General features: G+C 38.9%; 1 protein-coding gene across 7 annotated transcripts in view; it reads right to left on the reverse strand.

Moving 5' to 3' along the window:
- The window catches only part of CCDC191 (coiled-coil domain containing 191), an 88,046-nt gene that overhangs the window by 41,911 nt on the left and 31,475 nt on the right, over positions 1-14,660 (reverse strand). For all 7 annotated transcript variants that reach the window (XM_043474901.1, XM_043474897.1, XM_043474903.1 and 4 more), the window contains 2 exons: positions 12,665-12,855; positions 4,819-5,065 (listed from right to left, as the gene is read on the reverse strand). In XM_043474901.1, coding sequence (XP_043330836.1) covers positions 4,819-5,065; positions 12,665-12,855 — 438 coding nt within the window. The remainder of the gene's footprint in view (positions 1-4,818; positions 5,066-12,664; positions 12,856-14,660) is intronic.

The following is a 14,660-nucleotide window of genomic DNA, read 5'->3' on the forward strand; positions in this document are numbered from 1 at the left end:
CCTGTCAACTTGGCAAAAATAAAAAATATGGTGTCAAACAGGAAAACAGGTACTTCTTTGAAACAACCTTCCTGGAAGGGCCATTTGGTAAAAGTCTTTAAAATGTGCGTTCTATTTTTAAGTATTTATCCAAAGTGAAGGCTTATGGATGTGTGCAAAGACTTAGCTACTTGTTCACGAAGGCTTTGTTTATAAAAGTGGTAAACTAGAAACAAGTCAAATGCCTAGCAACAGAGAAGAGTCTAGCCTGTGGTTGATGATAGAGTTTCATGCAGTCATTAAACACAATGGCACAGAATGACAGTCCTTAACCAGGGCTATTCATCAAGTTCACCCATGGAACTTCAAAAAAAAAACCATGGTGCCCACACCCAGAAATTCTGACTTTGTAGGTCTGAGTCCGTGTTATACTCCCAGTTGGAAACTACTGTTGTAGAAGTAGATTTGGTGACACAGAAAACTCTCATTACATTGTGGAAAATAATTTTAGAAAAACAGATCACATTATTATAAATAGAAAAGTATATTCTCACCAAAGTGGGTATAGAAGAACATATCTCAACATAATAAAAGTCATTTATGATAAGCCACAGCCAATATAATACTCAATTGTGTAAAGTTGAGAGCCTCCCCACTAAATTCAGGAATAAGACAAGGATGTCCACTCTCACCATTGCTATTCAACATAATATTGGAAAGCCACAGCAATCAACAAGAAAGAGAAATAAAAGGTATTCAAATTGTAAGAGAAGAGGTAAAACTGTCACTGTTTGCAGAAGACATGATTCTCTATTCAGAAAACCATAAAGACTTTGTATACAAACTATTAGAACTAATAAATGAATCCAGTAAGGTAACTTCCCTGGTGGTCCAGTGGTTAGGACTCCACACTTCCACTACACAGGGCACAGGTTCCATCTTTGGTCAAGGGATGCACACATCCCTACTGTGCAGTGCAGTAAAAAAAAAAAAAACAAACCAAAAAAAAAACCACCAAGGAATTCAGTAAAGTGGCAAGATATAAGATTAATATATTTAAATCTGCTGCATTGCTTTATACTGACAATGAAATATCAGAAAGAGAAAGCAAAAAAAAAAAATTCCATTTAAAACTGCATCACGTTGGCACAATACTGAAAATGAATTATACTTCAGTAATACATGAATAAATAAATAAAACTGCATAAAAAAGAGACCTAGAAATAAGCTTAACCAAGGAAGTGAAAGGCCTGAAAACTATATGCTGAAAACTACAAAATACTGATAAAAGAAACTGAAGATGATTCAAAAAAACAGGAAGATATCCCATGCTCTTGAATTGGAAGAATTAATATTATTAAAATGGCCATGCTACCCAAAGCAATCTACAGATTAAATGCAATCCCTATCAAAATATTCAAGACATTTTCCACAGAACTATAACAAATAACCCTAAAATTTATATGGAATCATGAAAGAACCAGAATTGCCAAAGCAGTCTTGAGGAAAAAGGATCAAGTTGAAGGCACAGCCCTTCCAGACCTCAGACTACACTACAAAGCTATAGTAATCAAAACAGCATGGTACCGGCACAAAAACAGACATACAGGACAATGCAACAGAATATAGAGCTCAGAAATAAACTCACACACCTATAGCAGATTAATCTCTAACCAAGGAGGTAAGAGTATACAAAGGAGAAAAGTCTCTTCAGCAAGTGGCATTGGGAAAGCTGGACAGTCTCATGTAAATCAGTGAAATTAGAATATTTCTTCACACCACATATAAAAATAAACTCAAAAAAAAAACCACCTCAAAATGGGTTAAAGACCTAAATATAAGACACGACATCATAAAACTCCAGATGAGAACATAGGCAAATTGGACATAAATCATAGCTGCATTATCTTAGATTGGGCTCCCAAAACAAAAGAAATAAAAGCAAAAGTGATCCTACTCAAACTAAAAAGCTTTTTACACAGCAAAAGAAACCATCAACAAAACAAAAAGACAGTCTACTAAATGGAAGAAAATATTTGCAAACAATGCAACTGACAAGGGGTTAATATCCAAAATATACAACAGTGCATACACCTCAATATCAAAAAAGCAAACAACCCAATAAAAAGTTGGCAAAAGACCTAAACAGACATTTTTCCAAAGACGACATACAGACGACCAACAGGCACATGAAAGATGCTCAACATCACTAATTATCAGAGAAATGCAAATCAAAGCCACAATGAGGTATCACTTCATACTGGTCAAAATGGCCATCATCAAAAAGTCCACAGATAATAAATGCTGAAGAGGGTGTGAAGAAAAGGGAATCCTCATACACTATTGGTGGGAATGTAAATTGGTGCATCCACTGTAGAAAACAGTACAGAGTTTCCTTAAAAAACTAACACAGCAATGCTATTTACAATCGCCAAGACTTGGAAACAACTCAAGTGCCCATCAACAGACAATTGGTTTAAGAAGATGTAATGTATAAATACAGCAGAAGACTCAGTTCAGTTCAGTTCAGTTTAGTCACTCAGTCATGTCCGACTCTTTGCGACCCCAAGCTCGCCAGGCCTCCCTGTCCATCACAAACTCCCGGAGTTTACTCAAACTCATGCCCATCGAGTCGGTGATGCCATCCAGCCATCTCATCCTCTGTCGTCCCCTTCTCTTCCTGCCCCCAACCCCTCCAAGCATCAGGGTCTTTTCCAATGAGTCAACTCTTTGCATGAGGTGGCCAAAGTATTGGAGTTTCAGCTTCACCATCATTCCTTCCAATGAACACTCAGGACTTATCTCCTTCAGGATAGACTGGTTGGATCTCCTTGCAGTCCAAGGGACTCTCAAGAGTCTTCTCCAACACCACAGTTCAAAAGCATCAATTTTTCGGCGCTCAGCTTTCTTCACAGTCCAACTGTCACATCCATACATGACCACCGGAAAAACCATAGCCTTGACCAGACGGACCTTTGTTGGCCAAGTAATGTCTCTGCTTCTTAATATGCTATCTAGGTTGGTCATAACTTTCCTTCCAAGGAGTAAGCGACTTTTAATTTCATGGCTGCAGTCACCATCTGCAGTGATTTTGGAGCCCCCCAAAATAAAGTCTGACACTGTTTCCACTGTCTCCCCATCTATTTCCCATGAGGTGATGGGACCAGCAGAAGATTACTCAGCCATAAATAAGAATGAAATATTGCCATTTGCAGCAACATGGACCTAGATAATATCATACTAACTGAAGTCAGACAGAGAAAGACAAATATTATGTGATATCATTTATGTATAGAGTCTAAAAAACAATATAAATGAATGTATACACAAAACAGAAACAGATTCATAGACAAAGAAAACAAACTTATGGTTACCAAAGAGGAAAGGGGAAGGGAAGAGATAAATTAGGAGTAGGGGATTAATGGATACAAACTACTATGTATAAAAGAGATATCAACAGGGCAAAAGGAACTATATGCAATTATCTTACAATAACCTATAATGGAAAATAATCTGAAAAATATGTACATATAACTGAATCACTTTTGTGTTATATACCTGACACTAATAAAATATTGTAAATCAACTAGGCCTTCCTTTTCCTGTACTATGGCAAATTAGATATCCTCAGTGACTTGACTGAAGAAAATTTAAAAGCTAAATAGCATTAAAGAGGAAAATCTGCATATTCTTGAATAGAGAAAAGACCAGGCTATATACTTCAACATGTTATTGGTGTGTGTTGCATTCTCAGTCATGTCTGATTCTTTATGACCCCATGGACTGTAGCCTGCCAGGCTCCTCTGTCCACAGAATTTTTCAGGCAAGAATATTGGAGTGGGCTGCCAATTCCTCCTCCAGGGGATCTTCCTGACCCAGGGATCAAACCTGTGTCTCCTGCATCTCACACAATGGCAGGCAGGTTTTTACCACTAGCGCCACCTGGCAAGCGGTTATCTCTAAATGATGGAATTATTGCCTATTTTTTTCTTTTTCCTAGTTTTTACTTTTCCTCTGTGAATCCGTTTCTGTTTTGTATATACATTCATTTCTTTTCCCTTTTTGTCGTTTTCTCCTGGCAATTGCTACAATTAATACATATGAATTCTTATTAGGAAAATTAAACCGTCCCCTCTTATAAATCACAAGCTCATTTACAAAAGAAATGTCTGACAATCAAATAAGAGGTTCAATAATTCTAAACAATGCTTTATACATCTGTTCTTGGATGGAATCTTTCTCTTAGTTGTTTTAAATTCCCAGTCTATATTACATCTCTACCAAATTTCAACTATTCCAAAGTTTATACGTGATTATAAAAGAAGACTCATTTCAAGAAAGTCAACACTGACTGAAAGGCAACCTTTGTACACTGCAGCAGCTCTCATCTTTTAGATGGCCCAGGCCAGGAAATCTGACAACAGCAAACATAGTCCAGGCTGTGCTGTGCTGTGTTTAGCCGCTCAGTCATGTCCAACTCTTTGCAACCCCATGGACTGTAGCCCGACAGGCTCCTCTGTCCATGGGGATTCTCCAGGCAAAGATACAGGAGTGAGTTGCCATGCCCTCCTCCAGGGGATCTTACCAACCCAGGGATTGAACCTAGTCTCCCACACTACAGGCAGAGTCTTTACCACTGAGCCACCAGGGAAGCCCAAGAATCCTGGAGTGGGTAGCCTATCCCTTCTCCAGGGGAACTTCCCAACCTAGGAATTGAACTAGGGTCTCCTGCAATGCAGGTGGACTCCTTACCAACTGAATAGTCCAGGCTATACAAAGACAAAACTAAGTCCCAGTATGTAATAAGCAGGAAGACTAAGCAAAGGAAAAATATCTTACCTCTCCATTTCTAGGTGGATCCTCCATAGCTGTTGCCTCCTCAAGCAGACTGATGCTTGATGAAATGTTTGCACTGAGTTTCCCTAGTGATGCTGCCTCCAGCAGCTCATTCATTTTCTTCCTGGTTTCCTCCTTTGTTATGGCCAGTTCTCTCTTTAGGATCTCTACATGATGCCAATGCTGCCATTCTGTAAAATGGCGTTGGAGAACTTGTTTCCGGTTATACTCAGCAGCCAGTTGTTGTTTTCTAAGCAACAAAGCACTTCCATTAAAAAAGAAGCCATTTACTGCTTTTTAGTTGATCATATAAATAAAATACAAGTCCAAAGGAGTTCTAGAAATGCTACATCATAGCTCCAGTTTGTTCTTTTATATAAGCTCAAAGGAGTCATTTTATAAAATTCCCCAGTGCAAAGGTTGTGCTCAAAGAAGGCACTGGCACCTCAAGGCACTGCCTCAGAAGAAAGAGGGACTGTTCCATTCTGTCACACCACAAAGACTTACTAAATTTTTTTATTACCATAACATAGTTTCTGAGAGCTTCTGGAGGGGAAGGAGCAGAAAGAATAGGTATTCGGGTAACTACTTTAAAAAAATATGAATGCATGAGGGAGATATTCAACTATACTTGCAAATCTAAGGAAGACAGGTTTGGGAGAAAGAGAAAGGGATGAAACTTAACAAGTGAATTGTCAATAATTAGTTAAGTATAAGACATAAAAATCAACATGAACTTATAAGGGTGGACCTTGGGGAAGGACTTGGTCAGGGAAAGGATCTCTGAAGAGAAGGACTTGTTTACCAAAGCCATAAACCGCATGAATGAAGGACCCCCTTGTGCAGACACTTGTTAACACTAGAAGTATGTGAAGGGAATACACGAGGCACCTGCTCCCACAGAGCTCACTCACAGTCTAGTAGGGGTCTGGTTCACTCTCTTCCTAAGGAAGAGCTAGCTCCTTTTGATTTCTGAAAACTTCATGATGTTAGGGGACATGACTGAGTGGAGTTGGGAACTGCCAGCTACATTTCCCTCTAAAGGGGCTCTCAATTTGGAGACATTTTGGTGATAGTCAGGTGACAATTCAAGCATAGAGGTCTCTGAGATCAGTCTATAAGTGGATGATTATTGTCTCCGAAGAAGGGAGCTATAGAGCTTGGAACTTATGTCACAACCACGGTCCATTTTGAGATTTAAAATCTAATATTGTTTAGATACCTACTTAATTTAACCTTGTAAAGGTGACTTGAATAAGTTCTCTACAACACTATTTGCATATCCACTTCTGTTAAACATATATAACACTTAACCCTCCTCGTGGACTTTTTGGGGTCATATAAAAAAAGTCTTAATGTTTTAAGCCAATGAATCAGAAGAACGTTTCTACAGTTCTTAAATGCTTAAAGTGACTTTTAAACCTTCTGTAATTGACACCTACATTAAGAAAAATGTGTTACACCATGACTTCAATATAAGCTTATGTGTGTATGAAACAAAGTATATATAATTGAAACAAGAGTTTCCTCAAAGGATATTTACCCTTACTACCAGAGATACTCTAATGTTTCTTTTCTAATCTATTCTATTTTTTAAAAAACATAACTTGTCTAGAAGCGGATTTTAGGAACCATTAATGAGTTAAAACCCTTAGTTTGAAAGACTACTCGAGAGTCACAGAATTTAACATATGTCAGAGGAGTTGGGTGAAATAACCAATTAGTGAGAGTAATGTTGATTGAAATAATAGAATTTAGTATAAATGCTAACAGCAATTCTGCCAATAGCATATTTCATTATATATAATTGTTTCTTTCTAATGCAATGATAGATAAAAAAATATTTGGTGATTGACTGATGGTTTTTATAGTAAAAATACAATATGGTAATAAACATTTATATATAACATTTTACTTTGATAGAAAAAAAGAAAGGCTCTGAGACTGAATGACCTTGAAATAAAAATTAAAAAAAAAATAAGACTAATAAATTGGGTAGCAATGCAGGTAAGAACAAAGCTCAAAAAATTTCAATGTCTAAATAATAAAACAAACAAAACACCCTATGGCATTTTACTCAAGTGAGTGGGAATCATAAATTTCCACAGGCTAGAAGATGTATGTGCTCTGTATGATTAATGTAAAATTTGATTTACATCAATCTGGGCATGAAGGAGAAGTGTGAAGTTTACCTGATATGTTAATTTCATGTTTTTATAGCATAAACAGCTCAAAGCTGCACTGGACTCTTGACTGTCAAGGAGAGGGGTTATTTGGATAGTATGAAAAGGCAAACAGAAAAATACTTCTGGAAATATAACAAAAGACTAAAGAGTTAAAAAAAAAAGTGGGTTGAAAATCCATGTTTATTACAGTGTTCAGAGCTTTCCCTATAGTGATAATGCAGGGATTTGAGGATGTACTTGGCTTTGTAGGAATGGTAGGAACACAGAAGCTAGGGGTCCAGAGACAAGGCTGCTTCTGCTCTTGCTCCCTTGTGGTTCCCTTCAGCAGAGTGACACTTCTGCAGACAAGTCCATTTTTATACTTTTAAAATGATGATACTAAAGGCATAAATATTTCTGAAACTGAAAAATCACTTAAATTTCTTAAAAGCTCAGTCAGATGTGATTTACTTGGGCATGCTAACCCAAAGAAATGGTTCCACAGTTCCCAAATACACATAAAATGAAGAAGTCCTTTATGGATCCTGTCCCAATATGTTTCCAAGGTGAAATCAGGGAATTTCTGACAAGAGCATATAAATTGATCATTATAATTATATAACAAATGCAAAGAAAGGCTGTCTCTAAAGAACTAAGTATATAAAATGTAATAGGTCCAAATAGAAATTTAAATATGAACCAGGCTGCTCAGAATCAACACCTCAAATGCTACGTAGCTGTTGATCTAAAACACAGTGGTCAGAAGAACACTAACTAGATAGGGGACCCTGGGCAAGCAACTGAAAGTGTCTCAGATTCCTCTTCAAAAGTCATATCACTCTAACAACAACAAGCCCTATACTGCCCATTGCATAGGAGTCTGTTTTTTTTCTTTTTTTTTTTTTAGGAGTCTGTTTTTAAAGATGTAATTAAATTTTAAAAAGAACCTGAAAATATAGAACAAATGCATATGTAAGGTAATAGCACTATCTAAGGACAAGACTATTAGATATCTAAAAAGTGAGTGTCTTGAATTTTTTAAAAGGAAGTAAGAGATGATAAATAAATAACCATATGCTAGTGATCTGATAAAGAGTGCTGAAATCTGATGCAGAACACAAAAATAGCAATGATGCAAACAGCTACATTTGGGATGAGTGGGTTCAGCAGGAACAGGAATACATAAGCTAATGCATTCCGAAATGCATCAGGTAGCCCCCTCCAGGGAAAACATGGAAGATAACACAGTTCTGCTTTAAAGAGATTTAAAGTGAGCCAGCCAGGGCAAGTCTGGCTGGTCCTCCTGCCTCTCTGGCAGACACACTAGGAACTTTACCAGCTTTGGATGCCACACAATTTCTAGTCTCTCAAATGGATACCGAGATGAGCATGGAGGGAAGGGCAGTGGGCCATGATTAACAGAGATGCTTCATAAATGATTGCCCTATGCTGCTGCTGCTGCTGCTAAGTCGCTTCAGTCGTGTCTCTGTGCGACCCCATAGACGGAAGTCCACCAGGCTCCCCCATCCCTGGGATTCTCCAGGCAAGAATACTGGAGTGGGTTGCCATTTCCTTCTCCAGATTGCCCTATAGCACGCTGAAATCAGGAGTGTCAGAAATGGGGAGTACCTGACAGTCTCTTGTCAGTTCTGCCTCCCCACCCCTAGCTAGCCTGGCGGGTTCACCCCAGCCTGTTCCCACACAAGCTGAGCATGTACTGGCTTACCAGTTTTCCCCTAAACTGAAAAATGCTCTCTTCTACTTAGTCATGATCTGTCTCTCTCAAAAGATGGGACCCAAGAGTTCTTATTTTTAAAAAACTGCTTGGGGGATTGTAATGGATGATAGCCAAGTCTACGTCCCTCCTAAGTTTTTTTTCATCTTATTGTGCCTTCTGTTGCAATTATTTTTAGCATTTGGGTAAATTTTTAACTTCCCCACTTAGATTGAAAACTCCTAAAAGGCAAGAATGTTCAATGCTCTTTTTAGTTCCTCTACTTAAGAAAAAGTCTAGTATACAGTAAGCATCAGTAAAGCTGACCAAGTGAATGAATACATGCTATCAGACAGAACAAATGAATGAGTGAATGAATAAATGTCATGGTTTGAAGGATGACAAAGGGCCTGCCACTGTACCCCTCAATCATTTTGGGCACTGTTTCCAGACACTGACTATTAAAGTATAAGTTTCCTAGGAGGGATAACATCAAATTGAGGAGTATAGAGACAGAGTATGAGGGGCTAGAGGGACACAGGGAAGAGATGAAAGCCTGGTCCAGGAAAGGCCCAAAGCACTTGTTCAAGAGAAGGCAGGGTTGAGGATACTGTGGAGATTAGTAAGGGAAGGACAGAGATGCTTCCCAGGAAAGAACTGAGGAGTCAGGAAAGGAGGCTCAGGAAGGGTGGGGAGTGGATGTTGAAAACAAGCCCTGCTTCTTCCGTGTGTCTGGGCTAGCTGTAAACGGAAGGAATATGGTGGAGAGGAGGAATGGAAGATCTGGAGCCAACTTTCAAAAGTGAATATGCTAAAGAAATTAAGTCCAATACCATCACGGCCAAGGGTCTAACTTAGCATTGTTTGCCACCATTTCGTTGTATTACCTGAGTGACTAAATCCCTAGTTAAGAGTTTGGGAATATCTGTCAATGTTCCAACTGTATTACAATATTGTACTGACATTCTATATACACCAAAACTACTTTTAAAAGAAAAAAGATAGACAAAAATTCCTATTAGGGAATTTCTAAGAAAATTTAGAAAATAAACCTTTAGAAAAAGGTGTATCTTTCAGGAGAAATACATGGATGAGTGAGACTCTGAGCACAGGCTCAGTAAGAAAAGAAGGTGGCTAAATCAGGAATGAGAAGAGACGGATTTGTTGTTGCTCCAGAGAGAAAGTGGGAAGAACAGAAAGGAAAGAAGGCAGAGAAAGAAGCCCCAAATGCTGGGCCCCGCAAGGCGGACAGGCCAGTAAGAGGAAAGCCCAAGTGGCAAAAGAAAATGTGGATTCAAGAGCTGGAGCCTAAGGACACAGTTGACATTTGAGAAACAGACACAACACATGATTTTCAGGTCCAGGTGAATGGGCTGAAGAACCAACGATGTCCTGTCAATCTGGTAACAGTTTAATTTCTATAATGAGTAACCCATGTACAATAAATGCACTCTATCCTTTGACCTCACTATTTAGGAAAAAAATGCTTGAAAATGTATGGAGTTAAATTACAAAAGAGGAAGCAACCAAGTTCTTCATTCATCCACTGACTCACCTATTATTCATCAATTATGTGTTTAGTGTTCACAGAGAAACTGGGAGAAGCTCTGACGAGTGTGGCAAAGGGGATCCTGGCTCTCCTGACACCCTGAGTCCCACTGACACTTTTTGGTTTCTGCTTGTAGTAGCTACCTTTGAGCTTTTTTCTTCACCTCTAATATCCCAACCTTCTTTGCACAAAATCACCCAAAAATTTCCCGAAACCATCTCTAGAATGAAGAACAACATGCAGAGAGCCAGGGATTTGTAGGAAAGCAACATGAAGGACAGTGTGGCTCCTTTTCTGTGTTTCTAGCTTGACTTGTTATTTGTTAATTACTGCTCTTGTTTCACATCTACAACTATCTAGAGTCAACGGCAATACACCTGAAAAACATGACTGTCTGAGGGAGCCATCACCTAGATTTTCTTTAGGTAGAAGCAGCATAGTATAGGAAAAAGCACCTGACTCGGCATCAAAAGGACCAGGCTCTAGTCTTGGGTGGGCTACTTGAAGCTTTATGACCTTGACAGAGCTGTTCATCCTTTCTGTGCCTTACTTTTGCAATCTGTAAAATGAGGGGCTGGATCAGATACTCCTTGAGGCATCTTCCTACTCTAAGAGTTTCTTGCTCTAAAAGTTTATAGTAAAAAAATAATATATATTATAAGTTAAATATTTTCTAACTCTGACAGTTTAAAAAAAATGTAGTATCCATTCTGAGCATTTAAAAATACACACTTGAAAATAATTCACAGATATGAGACAAGAAGTTCTAAGAAGATCTTTAAAAAAATTGGCACATAATGCTATTATGAAATCCCCATTTAGTGCTTTTATATTTAAATAGCTTAATTGGAACGGAATCTCAAGTTCTTCAGATTTGTCTTCTAGAGGTTTCTTCTTCTGGCATGTAAATTTCATAGACCACTCTGAACTTTAACATCTTAGTTTCCACTCCTGTTATGCCCTCACTCAGGATGTTTCCCCTTTGCAACACCTCTAATTTCCTTCCCTTTTTTATCCAACAAATCCACCCAATTTTTTGGTCAATCACTGGGTCCTCAAAATTTAGAAGTAAATTGTAAAATGCTCCTCCCCCATACTGAAGAGATTCCCTCAGCATACTGTAGGAAAGGAAAATTGTCTAAGTCACCATCCTGCTTAAAAACCTTCAGGAATTCACCTTTATTTACCAAAGAATGCCTAAACTCCTTGACTTACCATTTAAGGCCTTTCACAGGTTGATGAACTTGACAACCACATGCTTGATGATTTCCAGCCACATTTCATGCCATCATCTCACTCCCTACTTCTACCTAGGAACATCCCACTAACTGCATGCAGAATCCAACTTAAGACCCATTTTCTTGATAAAGCCCTTCCTGATATTCTGTAGGAGCCTCTTCAATTACTTCCCTCTAGTAGGTTCTCAACAGCCAAAGGAGATACATTACAAAGTATATAATGCTAGTCCACACCTGTATTATTTCTAGATTTCATCTTCCCCACAAAACTGAGTTCTTAGAGGACAAGGGGTCATGTGTCAGGCTCCTACGTACCCACCCCAAGGCCTGATGCTGTCACGGGGATGCACAACTCCAGCAATGATACTCCCTTCTATCAATACATGATGATGCTTTCACATACCATTCATCCAATTTTCCACCCAGAATGAACAACAGAATCACTGATTGAGAAGTGATTAAACCTAAGACCATGAACGGCTCCCTCCAGCTTTCCTCACCAATAAACAAATGGTTCCTTCCACATCTATGATTTTGGTTTAAGAATGCAAAGTTGAGCTTGGAAATCAAAAGAAGAAAATGTATTTAAAGTTGATAGAGCAAAAGAAAGTTTTCTTTGAGGACAAATTCGGTGTCATTCACAAGTCTAAGAGGGAACTGATATAAAGGTGTCAAAAACCTCTAAATAAGGTGTGGGGAAGTGGGAGAAATCATTCTTGCACGTTTGCCCTCCCAAGTGGATATTTGTTCCCTATGTCCGTAATTAACATTCTATGTGAGGACAGTGATTTTTATCAATGAAAATTACTAGCACATAAGCTAAAATCTGTCTCCTAAATTGTAAGATGGTCCAGGGTACAATGCTACTATGTCAAAGGACAAGGGAAAAAGCATAATACTAGCTTCCTTTAAAAAAAGAAAAGCATGTACATTTGTATATTTTAATCCAAATTTTTTTGCTTATAATGTTCAGTTAAAATTTCCCAGTTTGGGATGTAACAGAGAAAAACAGTGATATATTTTAAATGTAAATGAGATGATTATAGTGAACAGCATTTTTAGAGCTTATTTTTGGGTTCTTCAGGAGAAAAGATGTCTTACATAAACATAGAAACATAAATATATGTCCTGCATATACATTTTCATGGCATATAATTCATGGTATTAATACAAATAATAGTACCTGTTTTCTTCTCTAAGGTAATTTTCTATGGCTTGAGTCTCCCGCCCCAACTTCTGAGATCTCGTGTAGTCTCTCCAGGCCCGCAGGACCTTCAGTTGCAACTTCCAGTCGGACAGGGTCCCAGCTTTCCCCAGCTTAATCCTATGATCAAGAATCAGCTTGTGCCAGGCAGAGAAATACCGTTTTTGACACTGCAATGGAAACATTGGAAAATCAGTGCTAGGGTTTCTAATATCTACTGATGGGAAGCCTCTCCTCAGATTTCCCCCTCACACTTTTTCTAACAAATCTAGGAACTTGATGGAAGGGGAACAGACAATTGCTTTATGCCAATGATGATGAGAAACATTCAAGTCTTGCAGCTAAGGCACTATCAGCCTCATGACTTAAGCTATTACTAAAATATTTAACTCTCGTTGTAAGGCACCAGTCCTACGTAGAGCTGGACTAGCTGTCACAACTAAGATCTAAGTTTAGAGGCCTATTTGGGAGACTTGAAAGGTCTGCTTCCAACAGATCTCCTGTGCCAGACTGTCTTGGGGCTTAAATGCCAACCGGGAACACCACTGATGTCCTACACAAATGAACACAGGAGATCCCATAGCATGGAATGCAGTTTCTGGTGCCTCAGAACAAGACAGCTAAAAATGGCTTCAGCTGAGCTACCACTGACCATGTCGGGGTTTTGGTGAGCACTCCAAGAGAAACTAGATACCCGGGCTGCTTGCAATCTTCCACTACATGTATCTGACAACAAATCAGACAAGGTCTACTGACCCTAAGGATGTCCCCAGAGGAGTACTTATGGTCCCAGGCTAAGACCTACATCTTCTGTTTTCACATTTTATGCTCCCACTTCATCAAATTACTTTTAGTTCTTGGTCTTATACCAACCACACTGTTTTTGGACTTTCCCACTTATGGTCATATTAATTTCTCTGTCCTTTTATGCCCTCTCTTTGCCTGATGACTTCAGGGGTCACCTCTCTCAGGAAGCCCTCCTATTACCAATCACTCTCCCCACATGTAAGTACTCGTCCCCTGGGTTGCCAGGGCAACCTATGCTTTCTTCAGTCAAAGCAGTCCTCATACTATATTATAGTCACCTGATACCAGTCTTCACAAGACTGTGAGCCTCCAGAGGAGGACCTGGCAGATCTGAGAGTACACCACATGTGCATGCTCAGTTGCTCAGTCAGGTCTGACTCTGTGATGCCATGGACTGTAGCCCGCCAGGCTCCTCTGTTCATGGAGTTCTCCAGGTAAGAATACTGGAGTGGGTAGCCATGCCCTTCTCCAGAGGATCTTCCCAACTCAAGGATCAAACCCAGGTCTCCTGCATTGGAGGTGAATTCTTTACTGTCTGAGCCCTCAGGGAAGCCCCCGTACCACATGTGGGGGGCACTACATAGAAAGTAACTGCATATGTCAATGTATGACAAAACCCACTGAAATGTTGTGAAGTAATTAGCCTCCAACTAATAATAAAAATAAATAAATAAATAAATAAAAAGAAAGTAACTGCATAGAAAGTGACTCTGGGAGGTCTAAGAGATGCCTAGCGACCAGCATTGAGAACTTGGTGGCCATACCAGGGTTGGCCCCATTTATTGCCTCTTTCTCTTTAAAAATACTTATCCTTCACTGTTTCAACATTTAGTAAGCACCAACCATGTTTGAATTTTGGGATTCTGAACAAGTTTTTTTAAGATAAAATCTCTGCATTTGTAAGGTTATAAGGAGAGAGGGTATATAACTTAACGACCAATAACATAGGCAAGCATAGGCTGGAATTCCTAGAATAGCTCATTTGGCCTGAAATGTCTTCCACAAAAGAAACCAATTACATTCTCATTTAGACAAACTACAAAATCTTCTTTTTTATAATTTTCCATTAGGAGAAACCACGAAAGTCTTTAAAAAGTCCTTGTTCCTTCTCCATTATGTCAAAGGAGGACAGATTTTCTAGACTTTCACCTCAGATCCCATGGAAAGA

Source organism: Cervus canadensis, chromosome 7 (genome assembly GCF_019320065.1).
Source record: "Cervus canadensis isolate Bull #8, Minnesota chromosome 7, ASM1932006v1, whole genome shotgun sequence".
Classification (NCBI taxonomy): domain Eukaryota; kingdom Metazoa; phylum Chordata; class Mammalia; order Artiodactyla; family Cervidae; genus Cervus; species Cervus canadensis.